The sequence below is a fragment of the Platalea leucorodia genome (genome assembly GCF_965183815.1).
Source record: "Platalea leucorodia genome assembly, chromosome: 2".
In the NCBI taxonomy this organism is placed as follows: Eukaryota; Metazoa; Chordata; class Aves; order Pelecaniformes; family Threskiornithidae; genus Platalea; species Platalea leucorodia.
Window position 1 is genome coordinate 71,677,550 of NC_138824.1, and position 20,788 is coordinate 71,698,337.

Below are 20,788 nucleotides of genomic sequence, written 5' to 3' on the forward strand. Positions count from 1 at the left end.
CCTGTACCTTAACATTCGGGTTTTAAGTGACATGGTCTGTGAGTGTCTTTTCACCATAGATGACAACTGAAGACTGTAATCCTTGTGCTCTTCAGAAGATGAGCTAGTCAAAGGAAAACATGTACAGTGTGGTTATATTGATCTGTCCTTGGGTAGAAGAAGAAAAAGATTCCAGAGCAGCATGACTGTATATACCTCCCGGAAGAGGATAAACTCTCTTCAGTCAGTCTTCTTCCATTGAGATTGGAGCAATAATGTGGGGGTGTTTTTGTTTTCTGAGTCACATTTTATTGTGCATCTCTCTGACACTGCATGGAAAAGTCCACTTCCTCTGGAAGCAGGAGTGACTGGCAGACTACCTCAGCAGGTGTCATCTAGAAATGATGGTTTCAGTCCTGTAAACATCCCAGAAACATCTGATTAGTCCCATTTTTCAGCTGGTGTTTGATTAGGGTTTCTCATATTTTTCTTTTCTCCTGCCCTATGCTATTGAAAGCAGTAGGCAGAGATGAATCACCAGGAAAATTGGGAGCCCGTTTGGAAGCGTGACAAGCTGAAAGAGCTGTTGTTCTGCATGAATATTTTACACAACATTGCACAAATCATATGATTGTTTCCTACCCATTTTTAAATATTTACTTCCACAAATAATGTTAAACAATATGACAACAATATAGTGTTTAAATAGTAACAATATACTAATGAAAAATCATAACATCTGTCTTAGCTCTTTAATGAAGGAAGCTTTGCAGTTGTCCCTAGTTTAGTAGGAGTTGTCTCTTGTTTAGTGGGAGCTTCAAGTTTTAGTTACAGAGTATTTTCAAGTGGAGATGCCTGTTGGAGGACCTCATTGCAACAAGCACTTACAAGTGATGTCAATGTTTTTGCTTTATGAACAGCCAAATTAAAGGTTTTTGTAAGGGACAACTTTGATTTTAGCAATGTCAGGTCAGTTAATGTCCTACCACGTTTAGTTCTCCACCCCACTGTGTGAATGGTCTGCTTTATGAATATAGCATCATTCCAACAGATGAAATAATTGGGACTTTTGTTAGATGCTTGTTCCGTATTTATTGGACTGCATCATTATGTAGCCTTCCTCAGATCCCTCCAAACTCATCTCAGAATTCCAAAATAAGTATTATTTCATTGGCTATGTTCTTATCCAATTTCATACAAGTCATAAGGGAATGAGATCGCATCAGACCTGTTTTCTGGAAAGGTTGAGACCCTTTAGGTGATCTCCTAGGTATGTATCCTCTTTTTGAGAAAATAAAGGATCTTGCAATTTGAGATTCTGGCATTCTCAAAGCAAATCTCCATATGTAAGAGCCTGATACCTGGCAGTGTCAGACCACACATGACAGGGCCCCTGCAACTTTGATGCTTTCCCTTAAAAATATCCTTGTTGCTATTACATATAAGATAACAACCTGGCATTCTCTATCTGCTCTGAGATATTGTATAATGTGCCAGGCTCAGTCACCTGTTTCAGTATAGAAAGTTTCCATCCCTGTTACAACAGGGATTTGAACTCCCAGCTCCTTGGGTTTTTTTTTATGCTGCCTTGCAATAATCTTCTATGAATTACAGACTTCAGTGAGCCTCAAAAGAAAGAGACGTAACTGAATGTCTGGCTCTGAGTGATAGTCCACGTGTGCATTCACAGTGGAAATGTATGTTCTCAATCACTTAAGACTAGATAACTTTTTACCTTTTGTGTAGTGCTGGTTCAGGGTGATACTTCAGGTATATCCTCTCGTCTGTTTATATAAATGTGAACATCCTCCTTAATGGCTAAATAAGGTAGACTGCTTGCACCATTTCTTCATTTCCACTCAGCCACCTGCTCAAGTAGAGTGTTACACTACTCATAGTTTTTAAGTTTCATACAAAATATTGTTCCCTATTTGTCATCCGGACTAGCCTATACAGCTCCTTAGTGGCCTTTCCAAAGATTTTTGTCCTCTTGTAGATGAGAACCAGCTCCTGTTTTCTGATGAGTGTGGGAAGTGTTTTTGCTACCTCAGAGAGGAACCTGTTCTTAATGTTTACTCCAGCTGTTCTTCCTAAATGTAGAAGGAGAAAATATTAGGACTTCTACCACTTGTGGAACTTGTTATTTAAAAAGCCTATGAAGGCCTCATAGATTACAAGTGGAAGAAAAACATTTCACGTGCCTAAGTGCTGTGTGTTAGTATGTTGTACAGAACTCCCAAGTGTGGACAGACAGAAGACTTGCATTGGAGAAGAGCTTCTATTGGACTCTGATCCATTAATGCACACGTGCCCCAAGAGCCCATGCCTGTCTAAGTCAGCACTGCCCACATCTCAGCACCATCTGCAGAATTGAATCACTTCAGCCAGTGTCCTTCTGAGAGGTTCATTGTCATGTAGTGTCTTTCTCCCTTGCCTCCTCCATTGTAGCCTCGCAAAGTAGAGGCAGACTTAATCTGCAAACCTGATGATGTTTTCTGAATCTGCCCTCAAATCTGGAACTGCCTTTGGGAGTTTAGCTGGTGCTCAGTCCCTGGTACAAGCACTTGCTGTCAGTCTGTCTTCAGCCTTGGACTGCCCCACTCCCAGTTATGTGTTGCTCCTGGTAGCAGTGTCTTCATACAAGGCACCTTTCTTAAGCGTTGCATTCAGTTTAAAAAAATAGCCCAGTGTATTGGCCACCTTTCTCTTCAGACACCTGTACTGGCAGCGAAGTGTATTCCACAACCATGTAAAAAAGTTGCTCTTGTTGATAGTAAATAGACTTTCTTCATCAACAGTGACTTTCCTTCTTTTGCCAAGGCCTCCTTTAAGCCTCACAGTTTGCAAGATTCCCAAGAATCCTGTGTCGCAGTGCCACCCAGAAGTCCATCTGTGCTTGACCAAGCAGTATGCTGTCTTGGAAGGCCCAAAGTCATGGCAGTACTTGGCGAAGAAGTTCTGCAGTTTTTATTTGTGGGAGGGACTTAGACTTTCTACTAGGCAGCTGACTGCTTTGAGTGTGGCTAGTTGGAAACGGCCTCAGTATGAGTTTGGTGATGGCCTATGCATTTCAGAAAAAACTCTGGTTGCTGCTATGTGATGTCTCTGTTTTTTTAAGTTGCATTGTCTCTGGTTATGTTCTAGTAGCTTCCTTCTTTCTGTTTGATTTTCTACAGAGAAGGATCTGGAATTAGTGGTAGAGGTTCCGTCTCTGCTTTTTGTACCTGCAAGAGCTGAAATGGTGTGACTGGGCAGATAAAAATTGCAACAGCTCTTTTTCTCAGATGCTTGAAGCTTACCCGTGGCATGGAGAATAATAGACACAAACCCGTAACTCTTATTTTGCTGACTGGCAATTTCTGTTCTTAAGGAGACTGTGTTGTAGTATACGTTGAATATTTTGATAGCACCAAGATATATTACAATGAGTTCTTGTTTGAATAGTTGTTTTATTTAGTTTTGCATAGCTGAAAGGGATGGAGCTTTTAGTAACATTGAGATTTCAAGTTGTTCATTGCTAACATTTCTTGTCTTGCCACAAACTTGTCATCTGTTGTCTTACTGATTTCAAAAGACAATGTTATCTTTAATCTAAAATAACTCCAGTTATTCTTAATGTCATCACAGGTAAAATGTTCCAGTCTCCAGATATCACTCTTATTGTAGAGTTCATATTTATGTTTTATAAGGAGAAACCCATTGATTGGCTCCTGGACCATATCCTCTGGGTGAAAGTGTGTAACCCTGAGAAAGATGCTGTAAGTTTGTTTTTATTATAAAGCTTCTAAAGTGTTTTCATGATGGTGAATGAGTTGGTTTTGGTGAGCTGGAGGCTAGCATACTGTGTATTATGGTTACTGCGTGTCCTGAAAGAGTCTTTCTTCCTACCAAGATTTTAATCTCAAAAAGAACCTTATAGAGACAGTTCTCAGAGGCATTATAACTGTTATTGTTTCAGATTTTGGAGATGTATGCAGTAGGATGAAAAGCAAAAGTCTAGTTAGTTTCTGTGTATAACAGTCCTAAAATAAACTCATTCACTTAACCCCTACTGAGGCTCTGCAGAATGCCACTGCTTGGATAGCAGTCATAGAGAAGGTTCGGAATGGGGAATAAACTTTGGATTTTGGTTCTTTATTTCTCAAGTAATACCCTTGCTGAAAGACTGAATAAACAGGTTTTGTGCAAGAACCTTGAACAGTATTATATTTGCACAGCAGTCTTGGTAGATTTCTGGAATGAAAACAAGAACAACTGGATAAATAGGTCTGAGTTCTTGTTGAGTCTTCTTGGTTCATGTAATATCACATACTTGCAGTAAAAACTCAGCAACCTTGTGTTGGTTTTACTAATGCAATTTTTTTTTTTTAACCCCCTTGCCCCTCTCCCCCATTTCAGAAACATTGTGATCGACAGAAATCTAACCTACGGATACGCTTCAGGCCTTCTCTTTTCCAGCATGTTGGCCTCCACTCCTCTCTAGCAGGGAAGATCCAGAAACTCACAGTCAGTAGCTAAAATTTTCCTTCCTTTCCAGAGCAGGCTGATTAAATGAAAAACTTTGTAGCCTTTGAGAAAACAGGCATTTTCTTGTTGTCTGGCATTTTCAAGCATGTTGTGTGTCACTCCAGTTGGAATGAAATCTGATTTACACTGGTTACTATCAAGTATAAGAAGTACTAACCTCAGCTTATTTTTGTTGATTTTTGCTAGGGAATATTTTTTACTTTAATGGCATGTTCATCTTATTAATCAGTACAAGATCTGATACAGCCAAAAATGAGTAATGCATTCGTTTTCCATTTGATGCAAGTCTTTATTTTAAGTGTAACCACTTGGGAAAAGAACATAATAAACCAGGTTATCTGACCAGCATGATGTTTGTCTTTCTTTCAATTAGGATAAAGACTTCCTGAAACCGTTACTGCATAAAATCCACGTGAATCCACCTGCAGAGGTTTCGACATCTTTAAAAGTCTACCAAGGGCATACGCTAGAAAAAACCTACGTAGGGGAAGATTTTTTCTGGGCTGTCACACCAGTTGCTGGGGATTATATTCTATTTAAATTTGACAAGCCAGTCAATGTAGAAAGGTTGGTAATTATTTGCCTTTGATCTCCTATCTAAAGCTGCTTGTTCGCCAAGAATGCTTGAAGATAGAATTTGGGGCTGTCATTATAATCTAAAGTGAAATGACATAGGGTCTTTGGAGTTCAGCTGAAACTATGATCATTAGTGTCTTCCCCCTGGTTCTTTTACTACTGTAAATTTTGTATTGCTCTTTTTTTTTTTTTTTTTTATTTAATCTGGAGCCTTTTTTATAAATGCAATTCAAAACCAGTGCTTCTCTGTCAGTTCATAATAGAATTTAAAAGAAGCCAGTTTGATTCTATTTGTATTTGGTTGGTCTGCTTCTAATTACAGAGCAATTGTGCAGCATGGTGTGTGGTACAGTATGTTGTGCCCTGCAGCCTCAGTCCCTTGATTGTCCAGATCAGAAATCTTGCTGGAGCATATCACGATGTCCCCAGACCTGAAAGCTGGGAACTCTGAAGGGTAATGTTTTTTAGATGTAGCTTTAGGGCTTGAAAAAAGTCACCGTGCTAAGACTTCAAGTTGACCTATTTAAAAAAAAATAAACATTTAACACACACAAAAAAGCGGGCAGGTGTGCCCTTGAAATACAAATATCTGTGATTTGTTAGAGGACTAAAGGTGACTTCTTTTTAGCTACTAGTCAGATTAAATAAGGATAATAGAGTTTGCACTTTAGAGTGTAGTCATCCTTTAGTTTTATTGAGACTTACTTGCTGCTTTGCTTTTTACTGTCTTGCCAACATAGTAGTCCAAGACTTATAAAATAAATTGTTTATTTAGTGTCTGCTTAAGTGTTGCTATGTTAGTGGATGCCTTTTCTCCTTTCTTCACATACCTTATGTGTTCTTTTGAGGCCAGTACCTGTAGTCTGGTAGAGCAAAGTTTCTTTGGATCAATTTGACTGGATATTTTTCTTGTGAAGCAACCCTTTTTGCAGTCCTGAACTGAATCCAGTTAGTCAGCTTCCGTGCCTTGGTACGTAATCAAAGGCTAAGTCTTCACCTTGGCTTAGCGTAACAGCGAGGATCAGTAGTTTCCTTGTTACTATGTTGTTCCAAACTAGTCTGACCTATGAAACTCAAGTTTGTCATTTGAGATGTCAAATTCCTCTCTGTTGATTGCTATCCTTTAAAAGACTTTCCTGGTTAGCTTTCCAAGATGCATGTGTTGAGGAATATGACTGCCATACCTCCTTGGATTAAAGACAGAATCTTTTTTATCCTGTGCCAGTAGTTTAAAAAATAGATGTTTTTCAACTCAGATGTATGAATTCATTGATCTCTCTTTGATCAAATTTTCCATTTGAAAGTTATAAAGTAAACGTTGTCCAATTTGTGTGTTTGGTTTTGGTTTTATTTAAATGGAATTATATTCATCTACGTTAGGAATAGGGTAACTGTAAGCAGCAAATGTTGATCTGGGGTGAATTAGGATGAGTCAAATGCACAATGGCAATTTTGGAAAGCGTTGCTAGCAAGTGTCATAGGTCAGCACTGTTATTTAAAAAATGGCATGCACAGGCCTGAAGAAAATATTTTTTTATATGAATTACCTTAATGGTGAGGGAACTGGGGGAACGAGTAAGTACTAATTATCTGTGCACAAGGTGGGAAGATAGTGTTCATTATTGTGCCCTAGAAAATTGTAGCTAGGCCTAAGGTTGTTACGTCTGCCTGCTGTGTCAAGAACAGTCCCAGCAGTAGAGGATGATATGATTTTTTTGTTGTTGTTGGTATTTCTATTTATTGAAGGAAATGCATTTTAGTTTTAGAAGAAAGGGAACATCTTGTATTCTGTTGCTTCCTCAAAGGAAGTCCACCAGTTAGAATGATGCTACCTGTTCAGACTTACCATTCTTTGAGCTATCATTGTAAGCCATTTCAAAGTTTATTATGATTTTAGCTTCTATTGCCACAGTGTCCTCACAAATGCAGTATTTTGCCTTTCTGAAGTCAGTGGCTGATTAGGGCTGCAGATGATGGAATTTCAAAGTGTTGGGGACTTGTTTTTGTTTGTCTACTTAACTTCAGCAGCAGCAGATTTTGGTAGGTGAAGGTCAAGTGGAGCAATGCTGTTTCCTGATATTTTAAGGATGCTTGGTGAGGTAGTCAAAAATAAAACTGTGACTTGCGGGTTGAAACACAGAAAAGGGAAAATGGAATGAGCATTAGGAAGACTTACCTGGTAGGGAGATATATGTGATTGTGGCGATTAAGACTAGAAAATATGCTTTTGAAAGCCATCTTGTGTTTATGAAGGGATGCAACAGGTTTTCCCTTTTTTTTTTTTTTTTAAAGCAATACAGAAGCTCTTTGAATTTACAGAAAATATTGTCTACCAAGTAAGTTTGAGGTGTAGCTGCTTAATAACTCCCATAATAAATTCTTGATAAACAAGTTTTTCAGTGGGAATGTTGACCGCAACTCTGACTGACTGAATGGCAGGTCTGTTACACTGTGACAGAGCATGAAGTTGTTCCTGTAGTTTATTTTTCCATGCCAAACGTTTTGCTGAACTGAATTTAAATTTTCCGCTGAATATAGAAGTTCAGTAATTAGTTTTCATTAAGTCTTCAAATATTTCATTTTTGAGATCTGGGAATATTGTCAGGGATAGCACTGGCAAGGATCTTTTAATAGTCTAAAGTGAGACCTGAACTCACTTTGCTGAGCAGAATGTAACATTTGTGGTTATTTTGTGCAAGACCTGGTTGGCAGATCCCTGCTGGATATTGAACAGTCAAATAGATGGTGCTTGCTCTAAACTACACCTGGAGAACAGGGATGTGTAAATGGGAATTGTCTAATGCTCATTTTAGTAACAGCTTTTGTATTGAACCTTTTTAGATTTTTTCCAAGCAAAAGATCTCCAGCCACAACACTGAAGTCCCTTAATAGTAAGCTAGGATCTCATTCTTATTTTTGCAATAAGAAGATACATACCTCTCTTTCAGTAGCATATCCTTGAGAATGAAAGTAGATCCAATGACTTGCTTCTTAAAAACAAATTGCACAGCCGTGTTGAAGATGTGGTTTGGTTTTGGTTTGTTGGGTTTTTTAAAAATAAATGGATGGACTGTTTTCTAAATGCTGAAAACAGCCTACGTTGTAAAGATAAGAAATACTGAATTTCTGTTCCCTTAGGTTGTTATATAATTATTGAAATCCACTTTGCTATTTTGGTATGTACACTGTTGTTCCAAGCACACATTTAATTATTAAAACTGACAGTTATATTTAAGAGTTTCTTTATGAAGCATACATTATTACTACTTTAATGCTAGTACTGAATGTAAATTCGTTTTCTTCACTATAAATAACAGATTCAAGATACTTCTTTTCTTTACTAGTTACTCTTTTTCTTCAGAGATGTCAGTGAGGAATGTTGTACTCGAGCAGCTCATTGTGAAGAGCCTTTGACTTGTGCTTTGTTTGAGGTTTATTTGTATGTAGGAACCTCTGAAATATTGGTGGATGCGTAGTGAATCTTAAACAGAGGTAATAAACTTTGAATGGGATCCTAGTTTAAAAAAAACAAAACCAAAACACATCCCAGAAAGACGTTCCATTGCAGCACTTAAGTGATGCTGGTGTCCATCATCATCACAACCATCTCTTTTTTGGCTGCCTGAGTTTCATACTCCTCCCTATAGATGTGATTGACACAAATCAGATATTGTTTTCAAAGAACATATGCACTAATACATTGAGGAAGCCCTTGGAAACACATAACCTATGGCTGTTTTAATTAGATTATGTTTACACTTGTCAACTTTTCTGCAATAGGAATTTAGAATGGATATTTATAAAAAGGGCTTCACATTTCTTTCAGTACAAATTGCTTTCAAATACTGATCTTTATTAAAAAAAAAGCTGCAGGAAAAGACAAGGATGTATTTTATACTGTGGAAAGGTAAAAAACCCTGCCAAAATCCAAACCCCACCCCAACCTGACCAGTGTATTTATCTAAATTTGCTTTATATTTTTAAAATATGAGGCTCATCCTTTCTTATATGTAACTGCTTGGTAGTGTTACTTTAAATATTTTCAAAAGGATTAGCAGAGTTTATTTCGGGGGGGAGGAGTATTTGGGTTTTGTTTGTTTTTTTTTCTTCTTCCCCCCACCCCACCCCCCACCCCGCACTGCTTTTAACTCTGTAGTTGCCCCATAGTTGCGTTCTTTTAGCAAGTTATTGGGTAGTGATCCTAATGTGACATCAATTATTAATAAAGTGATTTTATGAGGTAGAACTTGCTGACTGGAATTTCATCTTTAAACTGAAATCTTAATACTTTGACAAACGAGCTTGTAGATTACATTTACTACTTTGTGTTCTGATGTTGGCATAGATACTGGAGGTGCAGTATTTGAGACTAATCATCTAGTTTTCCGTATTGATGACCCTGGTATCCCAGGGAACATGTGATGTTAACCTCACATATATTTCTCATGGCATCTTCTCACAAAATAGAATTCCCACTCATGCAAGAAATATATATTTGACTATTTAAGCTAGAAAATCAATGTATTGAGTGTGAAAAGTATCTTGTTGGGCTCCTGGTAACTAAACATACACATTACTTTGCTTTTGAAATTATTGTGACAGTGCTGAAAAATACCTGCATAAAAAGTGACAGTTGCTTGCCTGTTATTACTGCCACTTTATTGTAAAGGAAAATAAACACAGCTTTTAAAACAGGTTCTCTAGCAGTGAAAATTTCAAAGGAATTCGATTTTAAGTACAACAACAACAAAGAAGTATCATAGCAGTTGGTCATGTGCGTATCTAAAATGTAGTTAATTATTCATCCTATGGGATGCAAGTCCTCCTGTGGGTAGAGAGATACAAGATGAAATGCATTACAAAGGAAAAAAAGACTTTCTAACAGCTTTCCAAAACTGGCAGTGAAGTGGAACTTTCTCATCATTTGCTTTTGCAGTAACAACCACTGAAAACCTAGGGAACTGCAAAATTGTTTGGGTTTTAGATTAGTACAGCAGTAACTTGACCGATGCATAAGCTGTTCTTTGTTGATAATCTCTGTTTAGTGTAGAAACTCCTTCAGCGCAATGCGATACATTCAACCTTTCTTGGGCAATTTTAGCTGAAGAACCTCATATGTGCATGCACACAGAGTGTATGGTTTAGAAATAATCTTTGTTCTGATTCTAAAGATATAGGTTATTAAAATTTAACAACATCTTCATTTTATTAAGCTTTAGTGGTGGTGTCAGTTGCTAGGAAATATTTGAAAGTCTCTTAATTTATTATTTTAAATGTTTTGGTGTTAGTATATTTCAGGTGGGATAATATTTTTAGTGTATACAAAAAAGAGAATTTGAGGACTTTGGTTTCTGTGTTTGCATAAGCTTCTGTACTAATGAGTAGAACATCCTCAAATGGATGCACTGACAGCGGGGATTTGGCAGGCAGGCTCACAGCCACTGATGCTGTTTGCTCCAGGCATGGAACTCTGCCCATAACAATGAGGCAAGAACTTCATATGAAAAGGGGAAAAAAACCCCAAAGTATGGATCAGAGACAGAAGAAAAGAGCTGCCTGAGCCAAGGACATGCTGCTTCCTCCTTAATGGCACTAATGTTCAGGATTTGTGTATTTGGCAGTGTTCCTGGGTTTACAGTTCTTAGTCAGAAATCTTAGAGGCTTAATGCTGTTGCCTGAACGTGAGATGTCTAATGCCACTTGAGATACCCTAAAATACTTCACCTGATTTCCAGAAGGGCTTGAGTCCCTCCGATGTCACAATTGCATCTTGCCAGCCTGTGATGAGGTCTCATACCCAAGTGCATCTCAAATGGTGGCAAATGCCTATGTTTAAGAAAACTGAATGGAGTTATCATCTGTGCTTCTGGAGAATTAAGCTGGGGGGAAAAATGTTTATGTGCACACTCATGTACACATACACACATGTTAAAACAAAACAAACCCCAAAGCCTTTCTACATTTCACTGGATTAAAAATTCAGCAGAAGTAACCTTGCAAAAGAACATAAGGGCCTTCTAGCTAATATTGATGTGGTGGAAAAATGAGTAAATTCCTTAAAGAGCAGAGATTTCAAGACAGAGAACAGCCCCTCCTTTAAAAAACAAACAAACAAACAACAACCACCCCAAACAAACAAAAAAAACCCCAACCACAAAACACCAAAAAAACCAACCAGCTCCAAAATGAAAAATTAAAAACAGTTAATTTAATGCCAAACTGTTTCCTTTACAGTTGATGTGTGTGTACTCCAGAGAGCACAGTGCAGGTTTAGAAAGCTGATCTCAGTCCTCACTGGGAAACAGAAGGCAAGAGTAGACCTGGGAATGAGATTTTCTTACCCAGCTAAATGCCTTCTACACATATTGCACAGTTGAAGAAAGTTAGGAAATGGTGTGGGTAACCTTATAAAAAAAATTAGATTGACTTTTAAAGTGGTGTGAGAAAATGAATGTCTTAGGTGTGTGTTGGATAAAAAAGACTCGGACCAGTCCCCAAAGTCCTCCCATCACCTCTTCAGTCAGGCTACTTTGTGGTCCTTTGACAAACGTGAGAAAGGTCTCTCCTTTTGATGTGCTGGTTCGGCACTTCTGTAGAAATGGGGAATTCATCCCTTGGAGCTCTCACACGTGCAGCCCAGTTCCTATATGGACAGTTAGACTCATTGGTTTTGGCAGAGGAAATCTTACCAGGCATTTTGCATAGAACTTAATGGGGTCAACATTCCTCTTTTTTTGGTGTGGGGTTGGGGGTTTTTTTGGTTGTTGTTGTTTTTTTTGGTTTTTTTTCCACTTGGAAACTATAACAAGGAGATAGAGAAGCTCCCATTAGATTGCTTACCTATTGTGAGTACTTGGTGGCTATACATATAGACTTCAGGAATTAAGCTTTTTTTGAAGTATAAGCAATTTTTGCAAAAGAGTGGGTAAGAGGCACAAAGGATAGGAGAAGAGCTTGAGAGAGGAAAAAGAAATTATTCATCTTCTGTTTGTGTTTTGCATGAGGAAATGAGGTATGGTTAATACTGGTTTCCAGTGACAGTAAAATAACATTTCCTAATGAGGATTCTGGGAAAATGACGGAGAGGAGGTAGATTAGATTTCTTTTACCACATTTGCATCTGGTGATCAAAAATACTGGATAGAAATTGGTGAATAATGACTCTTGCAGTGGATGATGGCATCTGTAGAGAGCCAAAAATTTGCTGACTGAATGTTGTTTTCATAGAAATTCATGCTGTGCAGAATTAAAAACTGTTATGCTGCATGTTGCTATGGATAATTTGCTCAAACGTGGAAGGAAACATTTCCTCTCTGCCTTCCTACCTCTTTTCCTTTTCTGAAAGTGGGATGTACTAAAATATATCAGATTGCTAAAAAGAGCCGTAAGGAGAATACACAGAGAAAAGGATTTGATTCCTGATGTTTACAGAGCACAAAGGCCTGTGTTCATAAATAGATTCTTAGAATATTTGTATTTAGCATCAAGTGAGATAAGTCTTCTGTTTCCTTCAAAACAAAACCCAAATATATTGACAGTGGATGTGAATTGTGCTTTTTAAAGAATGTTTGTGTATTATTTCCTTTTATAAAGCTGCCATAATTTACTGATAGAGTTATTGTGTGTTCTGTTCTAATTTTTAATTGCTCAATAAAATAGAAAATGCATAGAATCACACTCTCTATATATAAAAAAAAAATCATTTTCACTTCTATTTATTTAAATAAAATACAAAAGACAGTAAGACAGATTTTTAATGCCTAAAAGAAAACAATTTAGGTAATAGCATAATAGTTTTCTGGGCCTAAATATGCTTTCATGTGATGGATGGAGCAGAGATACATTCCCTTCATAAGCAAGCTAGGAGGAGGGTAAAGAGGTGTGTGTAGTTGGGATTTTTTTTTTTTTTTTGAAAGTACAGGTGCTGCAAGATGAAAAAGTTTAGCTAATCAAAGACAACTACTAAAGCTAACAGTGCTGATTATTAATATTGATATTAATTTATACGCATCTTTTGGGGGATGTTACAAAAGATGAGAATCTTTCCAGGTGCTCACTACTGGGGTAGTTCTGAATCTGAGTGTAGGCTTCTGAAGTGCTGTAACAGTTAACTGCATTGGCAAGCTAATGATATCTTTCATCAGTGTATTAATGATAATCATGCTTCTGCCCTCCTCTCTCTTTGTGTGTTAGGATGTGTATGACTAGTTGTTTTGGCTTATTGGGTTTTGTGGGTTTTTTTCCCTCTAGTTGACTTGATTTTATAGGTAATGCCTAGCTCTATAGGAAGAAGTCAAACCCTCAATTTGCGTAAATACTCAAGTCATTGAATGTGATAACTGAAGTTTTCTTTGGAACTTTGACTTTGCTTCATTTTGTTGTTTGTTTGTTTGTTTGTTTTTTAAACCTTCAGTGCTCTTTATATTTTATTATATAATTTTTTTTGGCTGCATGAGGTGTTAATGTCTAGCATCCTCTATTCCTCTCATACTACATTGAGGTGATGATGAGAATATATGCAAGTTGGTTCATACACGTAGTAACTTTTGGCATGAGGGAGGTTTGGGATATCTACAGTAGCTAGTTATTATCTTTGACCTGTGCATCTTTTAAAAGATACTGCCAGAGAAAAAGGTTCTCTGAGGTTCAGTTACATTAGTATTTCATTTACCAGTTGTAAGTTAGTGTTACTTTTCTCTGATGACTTCCATCAAGAATGTCCAAATGTGTTCATGTTTGTATTTTGTAATAAAGCTGTGAAGTAATATTCCATAAGGTAATAGTAGTATTTTTTTTAACTTTAGGTGAATTTGTATTTGTTTGAGAGAACTATATTTAGAGGTCTATGGCTTTCAGAATTTTAATTTGAAAGAATGGTTCAGAAGGTGTTATGTTTAAGCAGCAGGTAGACAAGGATATCTTAGTGATTCCATCCTACGAAAAATGTCAGTTAACGGGGGGGGGGAGCATGTTTTTAGTGTTTGCATGGACTGTCACCTGTAAATCCCAGAACAGATGTCAGAATAACTTAGCCAAAAGCACAGCTACTTCCATGTCTTTCAGTTTCTGTATCCAGAAAAATCTTTCATAGTCTGAAAACCTTGAAAACTTGTGATTTATCAATATGTCAGGGAGGCAAGTGTTACAAAAGAACAGGTAATGACACTTCTTTTAGGACCTGTAGAATATCTGTTTACTTGTAAATTAAATTTTATTTCAAATCAATTGTTTTAATTTGTGAATTTTATTTCTAAGCAAAAGATTGATCATAGATGTGAACTGTGTATGTATATTCATACTTCTGTTTTTAATCTGTGTAACTTTTTCTGTCTAAGTAGGTGTTATCTGTCAAGTGTTCAAGCAAGGATCAGATATAAAAATATCCCTTCCTTTCTAAACATAATTTTAAATAAGATGTGACATATGCATATGTTATATATGTATGTGCATATGGGTAGACAGATAGTTATACAAAACATACTAAAAAAGCAGGTTTGGTTACATGGAAATCTGGAAATGAGATTTTATTAATTACTTCTGTAAATTGTGTTGGCATTGTGCCAACTTTTGAGTGCCTTGCCCTAATGCAGTGATAACTGCTGGCGGGGGTGGGAAACTGCACTTCAGTTTCAAAAGTTGATAGCACAGTTGGAGAAATGGTTGGCTGTGGTTGTGTGGTCGCAGGGTTGTTTCTGAAAACAAACAAACAAACCCCAAATAAATAAATACCCCCCCCCCCCCCAACGAACCCGCAAACAAACAAAAAAACAACCCACCACCACCATCTCCCCTCTGCCTGCCCCCCCCCAAACCTCCCACCCAAACATCCCAAACCCATTATCGTTCATTGAGAGCACAGTGATCACAGATCACCAGAAGTTTCTTTGTGGCTTTTTAGGTGTGTCTTCTCAGAAATAAGATTTGTGAACTAGGAAACACTGAGGAAAAGCACTGTGTCTGTGGTTTGGTTGGAGCGTTTGATGGCAACACCTTAGATGTGAGTGTTTGATTACTTGCATTTTTAAAATAAGTCTCCTTAGAATTTTCAGTGTTTTCAAGAGAAAAATTTCCAGTAATGATTAGGATATGTGACAGACTAAAGGATGGCAAGTCAGATCTGCTAGGTCAGAAGATAGCAGAATATACTTTTAGTCCTCTTCTGGTCAGCTTTGCCAAGAGTTTGGTTTTGCTTATTATTGAGACATGTAATAACGGCATCTTCCTAGAAAGGATAATTAAGTCTTTGGGGTTTTTTGGATGTTACTAATGTTTAGAAAAAGTCACAAGATTTTTCTTGGAAGAGCTGTGGATGGTACTTGTAGGTAGCTTGTGTACTTTAGACTTGACTAACCTTTCCATTAAACTACGTGGGGAAATTATTTTTCTTGAAGCACATACAAAGCTGAAGCTTACTGAGTCCAGTTTTGTTTTGCCGTTCAATCTGTGCAGTTCTGCTGAAACCAGTGCGACAGAAATCAATGTAGCTTTTTATATCAGAGTGTGTGGTTTTACTCCTTTTCTGAACCTTGATAAAAGAAACGTTATATGTGTGTGTGTTTTTGTATTTTTTTAAAAATAATTCTATCATTTTGGGATCATAGACATTTCTAAGTCAGGGTCAGAGAGCTCTGTTTTCTTCTACTTGTCTTGTAGCTATGGAGTATGGATTAATGGCAAGTACTTACCTGGCTTCAGACATATTGGATAAAGACAAACTGGAATTTACATCTCCACTCATGTCTTAATAAATTGCAAATTGAGCTAATGTTTGTAATTTTAATCAAGTGATAATTTCTGAACTAATTTTGTCCCTGGCTGGTGATGTATTTAATGTCGAATATGGTGCTTACTGTTAATTTCTCTAAGTTCCAATTGAAGAAAGGTTTGAAATGTGTTGATAGATTTTACATATTCATTTAAACATATTAATAGTAAAATAGGCTTATTAAAAGTGGCATCTGAGTAGGTGTAATATCTAGGTAGTTTTTGACAGTAATCTGAATAAACTCGGTAGTCCACTAGAAAAAATGGTAAGAAATGAACAATTTCTCAAGCATTGATACCACCTAGTGGTAAAAAATATTGTTACTTGTTTACATAATATGTATTCAAAAGAATATGTGTTATATATAAAGGGGAATTAAACTGTCTCTTCTGTAACATTATCTACACGTGCGTGGTACTGCAAAAGCTGTTTGATAGTGGGCAGCTAGAATTTGAACACTTGCACACTTCACTGCTTGATATTTATAGGGATGGTTGTGATACAGTTTTAAACATATTTACTCTGTCCCATTAAAAAAAAAAAAAAAAAAAAAGAAATTTCATTAAATGCACGACTGAATGAGGGTAATGGAGACTTTACAGGTATAAGAAAACCCACGTCGTTTTCTGGGTGTGTATACATTTCAAAAACATGCTTTTGTTTAAAAAAAAAAAAAAAATCTGTCTTTGGAATAGAAGTTTGAATTCAGATAACATTAAGGGTGTGGATATGGGCTGGGAATTCCTGGCACAGTCATTAATGAGACTTTGCAATGAACCAGAGTGGAGAGCTGGTCTTGGGGAAAACTGGCTTGGCAAAATGTTGACTTGGATAAATTCCAGAACGGGTTCAGAATGGATCTGCAGAGTTCATCCTGTGGGCACAAGGAGGGGGTGGCGTGTGGTGGGGAGCGATGGGGAGAGGCTGCGGGAAGACAGGGCTCCTGCTTCTGGAGGTGATACCACTGCACGCCAGGCAACAAGGACTACAGTTTTGGTCACTTTGTGTAATGCAATCTGTCAAGATCAGATTACGGAAAGTACCTTTCTAAACCAAATATTGCCCAACTGCTCTTCAAAAAATGCAAAACTTTAGCCCTTTCAATTACGGTAGTATGTGAAAGCATCTTTCATTTCTTATCCCCAGCTGCTGTAGGTCCAGTATAAATGTTCTGTTTATCATTGTAACATCTGTAATGTGACTATTAACATGTAAGGTGGTAACTTAGCTGCTAATTCTGACTGATGTATGTAGACTGTTTTATTTTTCCCTTTTCATTTATAGGTACTTGTTTCACAGTGGCAATCCAGAGCATCCAGGAGACATACTTCTAAACACAACTGTGGAAGTTTTGCCTTTTCAGGTATGAATTTATTGATTTGTGCCTTCTCCATTATAGGATAAAAGCAAAACCTCCTAATTTTATTGACTTTTTTAACAGGATGAGAGAGACATGAATGCTTCTTTTTTTAACTGTAGGAGCTTGATGCTCTGATGCTCTCATACTTTTTTAATTGGATCTATTAACAGAAAACTATTGTAACTATTCAGATGTTCATTCAGGGTGTAGTCTGCTACAAGTGCTGCTGGTAATTTGGCGGTGAACAAGCTCATTTTCTTCCAATTCACTGCTACTATTTAAAACAAAAAAATAACCAATCTTCCCTCTCCTGTGTATTTTGGAAAATGGGAAAGCTAAGTCAATCTGCTTTTTGACTTAGTAAAAAAGTCTTGGTTCAGGAATTGACACACATTCAAACCTTACTAGATATCTGGACTTTTAAACTGAATGTGTTACTTTCTCCTGATTACTGATTTTTTTTTTTTCCCATAAATCAGCCTGAGTTTTATCTCAGGAGGGCACTACACTATCTATTCTTGCTTGAAACCAGATGGTATGGGTTCTTTTTCTTCAACTAGATAGTATAACCATTTATATAACAAAACTCTGTCAGAGGAGTAAGCTACTACTTCAGACAAGTTTATTTTTTTTAGTATTAAAATAGCTAAGTATTTCTATCTTCTCCCATACACTGGGTGTAGCTATCTTGAAACCTGTGCCTGAATTACCATATGCTGAATCTCTTTTTCTTTTTTTATTTTTTTTTTCCTTTTTAAAAAAAAAGTAAATTATCATAGGGAGTTCACTTCTCCATTCTTGCAGTCTGCCTTCCTGGGAGCAAGCAAAAATAGGAAGTTCTGACCACCCTCACCCCTAAAAAGAAGTTTGTTGGTTTGATTCTAATCATACAACATGATATGTGGGATATTATATCATATTATAAGATTTATGAGTTTTGTTTCTCAAGATCTTTGGAAATATATTCAACCACAAAAACAGCAGCAGCCCTCAGTTCATCTGGGCCCAAGATACCACAAGAATGCGCAAGATAATGAGAAAAAATGTGCATCAAGCATCTCTTTTTTGGCTACACTTGGCTGTGAAACGTTGCTCAAACTGGAGCATCCCTTAAGGAAGTAATGCTACCGAGCTTCCATTGCTATTGACACAATTTGTGGAAAGGTAAACAGGAAGTTCTACATCTGGCCCGTTCCTAAGCCATTGGTGTCAGCAGAAAATGTCACTAAAATGAGGACAGCAGCTGCAGAATGATAGGTGCTGTCCTGAGAGAACGATTTCTCCACCATAGACTTCAGTAGAGCTGGAAGCCCATTCAGATACTTCAACCCTGATTCTCCCTAAGCAGCATACAGAAAAACAAAAAACAACCCTTAGAAACCAGAGTGCCCCCAGACTGGATTTGTCTGGGAATTGAGCAACACACTGAAAAAACCCAATCAACCAACAAAAAAAACCCAAAACCAAACCAAACCAAAGCAAAAAAGACCCCAACCCCCCAAAAAAACCCAAAACAAAAAAAACACCCACTACTTTTTCAGCACCCTCCCTTAAAAGTAGGAATTAAAAAAAAAAAAAAAAAAGCTGATGGATTTAGTCTCCTGTTTTGTCAAGCATTTTTAATTGATTCCCAGGAAGTTCTTACAGTGGGTCTTCTACTGTTGGATCATGTGATTCTGGTTGTAATTTTGCAGCTGTTTTTGAAGCTCTGGTCTACAATCTCATTTTTCTGTGCTTATTAAAGAAACTTATTGATACCCATCCCTTTTTAGTGAGGCAATGATAATTGCAATGCTTCCCTCGCTGGTCTGAAGGCTTTTCATCTCGCCCAAATTCTTACATCAAAAAGTAAGCTGTGAGTTTCATTTGTCCTGAGAGAAATCTCTGGTTCAACCATAGGAAAAGGCAGCAGGATCCTGCCTTTGCTTTTCTTCTGCTGTGTATGCCAGTACCTGCTATGTATTCTGTTCACGTGGCAGTTAACATGCAAGTTACGTGGGACACTTAAAGTACTTCTTTTTTCTACTTTGAAGCCAAATACTGTTCAGTTCTAGAACACTGCTGTTTTTTCTTTTTTTGTATTGGCTTGTCTAAGGCTATAAATAACTATTCTAGGCTGGTTCATAATTATTTAGAAAAGATGGATGCCGAATATATCACAAGAGTGCACACACATTTGTCTTTCCCTGGCAAAGTTATATGTCAACATAAATGATCTCATTTGTGCTTTGTTGTTTTAGAATGAAGAACTGGTATTAAGCAAAGAAACCAAAGACAAACGCTTAGAGGATGGTTACTTCAGGATAGGTATGTCAGAGCAGAAAGAAATGTGTATCACTATTGCAACAACTAAGACATTTTCATTAAAACCAAAACAAACCTAAAACTGAGTTTTGATCATTCATTTTTGGGTACATGACCTTGTAAGCTTTACTTAATATTGTTTCCAATCAGTCTCTTTTTCCGAGACTGAGGTACTAAACAAAACCCAGTGTGACTCTTAGCTGTACTGCAGCTACCTCCAACTTCTCTGCCAGGATCTATCGCCTGGATTATTGTAGAGGCACTTCCAGGTTGTATAATATCACTTCTGTCCTGTGACCGCATGAGTGCCTCTGCGTGAGCTGTTGTGCTTGGCCTGGATTTGAACCCACCCTACAGACAATCAGCTGTCTCGTCATGGGATGAGATTGGCATTTCCATAGTCAGGCGGCTCCTGGGGAAGGTGCCGGGATACCTGTTGTCAAGGGAGAGAAATTGTACTCGTGGATTGTCTTTAGCTTGCTGGAGGTAGCTTGGGCATCCCTGTTACAACAAAAGGAAGTTTTTTTTGTCTTAATGAATTGCAGTTGCTGTGTATATGTTTTAAGTGTAAAGTCTAACTGGGCTTTTAAATTGGATTCTTATTCATTCTAATATAATTGAAGATCCTTTAAATAGGAATACATTAAACAGGAGTGATATCCCTTGTCCTTAATCCTTCTTGAAAATACATAAGCCGGGGCTCTGTGTTTAGTTCCATGATATTAAATGGAAGTCTGTACCAAAGTCTTCCCAGAGTTTGAGGTGCTCATACCCTACAGTTCCACAGTTTTTATTCTTACATATAATCCTGTTCAGACTGGTGTGCTCTGATGATACACCCCATCTTGTTTGCTGCTGCTAAGCTGAATCTGGTATCAAAAATCACTGGCCGTCTTGTTTTGGAAGTGACAGCCACCAGCAATAGGTTTCACCTGTGAATTGTGATACTACAGATACATTTTTCTGGAGACAGATTTTGTACTTTAGTTTGTTGAACAGGAGTTAATTGAGGATCTACTTTTGCTGCTTTTGCAGGGAAATTTGAAAACGGTGTAGCTGAAGGAACAGTTGACCCCAGCCTAAACCCTATTTCATCATTCCGGCTTTCAGTGATACAAAATTCAGCAGTTTGGGCAATTCTGAATGAGGTGAGAGGTGGTATAACCTTTTAAAAATAAAACCGGCAAATATGAGATTTCTTCATTCTGTCAGTGTGCTGAAGCTCAAAATTTTGGCTAACGCTGAGAACAGTTACCTCTTATTACTGCGAAATGTAA

The 20,788-nt window shown here is 37.4% G+C and overlaps 1 protein-coding gene across 2 annotated transcripts in view; it reads left to right on the top strand.

Moving 5' to 3' along the window:
- MGAT4A (alpha-1,3-mannosyl-glycoprotein 4-beta-N-acetylglucosaminyltransferase A) overlaps positions 1-20,788 on the top strand; it is an 85,492-nt gene that overhangs the window by 58,870 nt on the left and 5,834 nt on the right. For both annotated transcript variants that reach the window (XM_082337743.1, XM_082337744.1), the window contains exons 10-15: positions 3,607-3,737; positions 4,378-4,485; positions 4,880-5,073; positions 17,132-17,210; positions 19,448-19,514; positions 20,547-20,659. In XM_082337743.1, the coding sequence (XP_082193869.1) occupies positions 3,607-3,737; positions 4,378-4,485; positions 4,880-5,073; positions 17,132-17,210; positions 19,448-19,514; positions 20,547-20,659 (692 nt within the window). The remainder of the gene's footprint in view (positions 1-3,606; positions 3,738-4,377; positions 4,486-4,879; positions 5,074-17,131; positions 17,211-19,447; positions 19,515-20,546; positions 20,660-20,788) is intronic.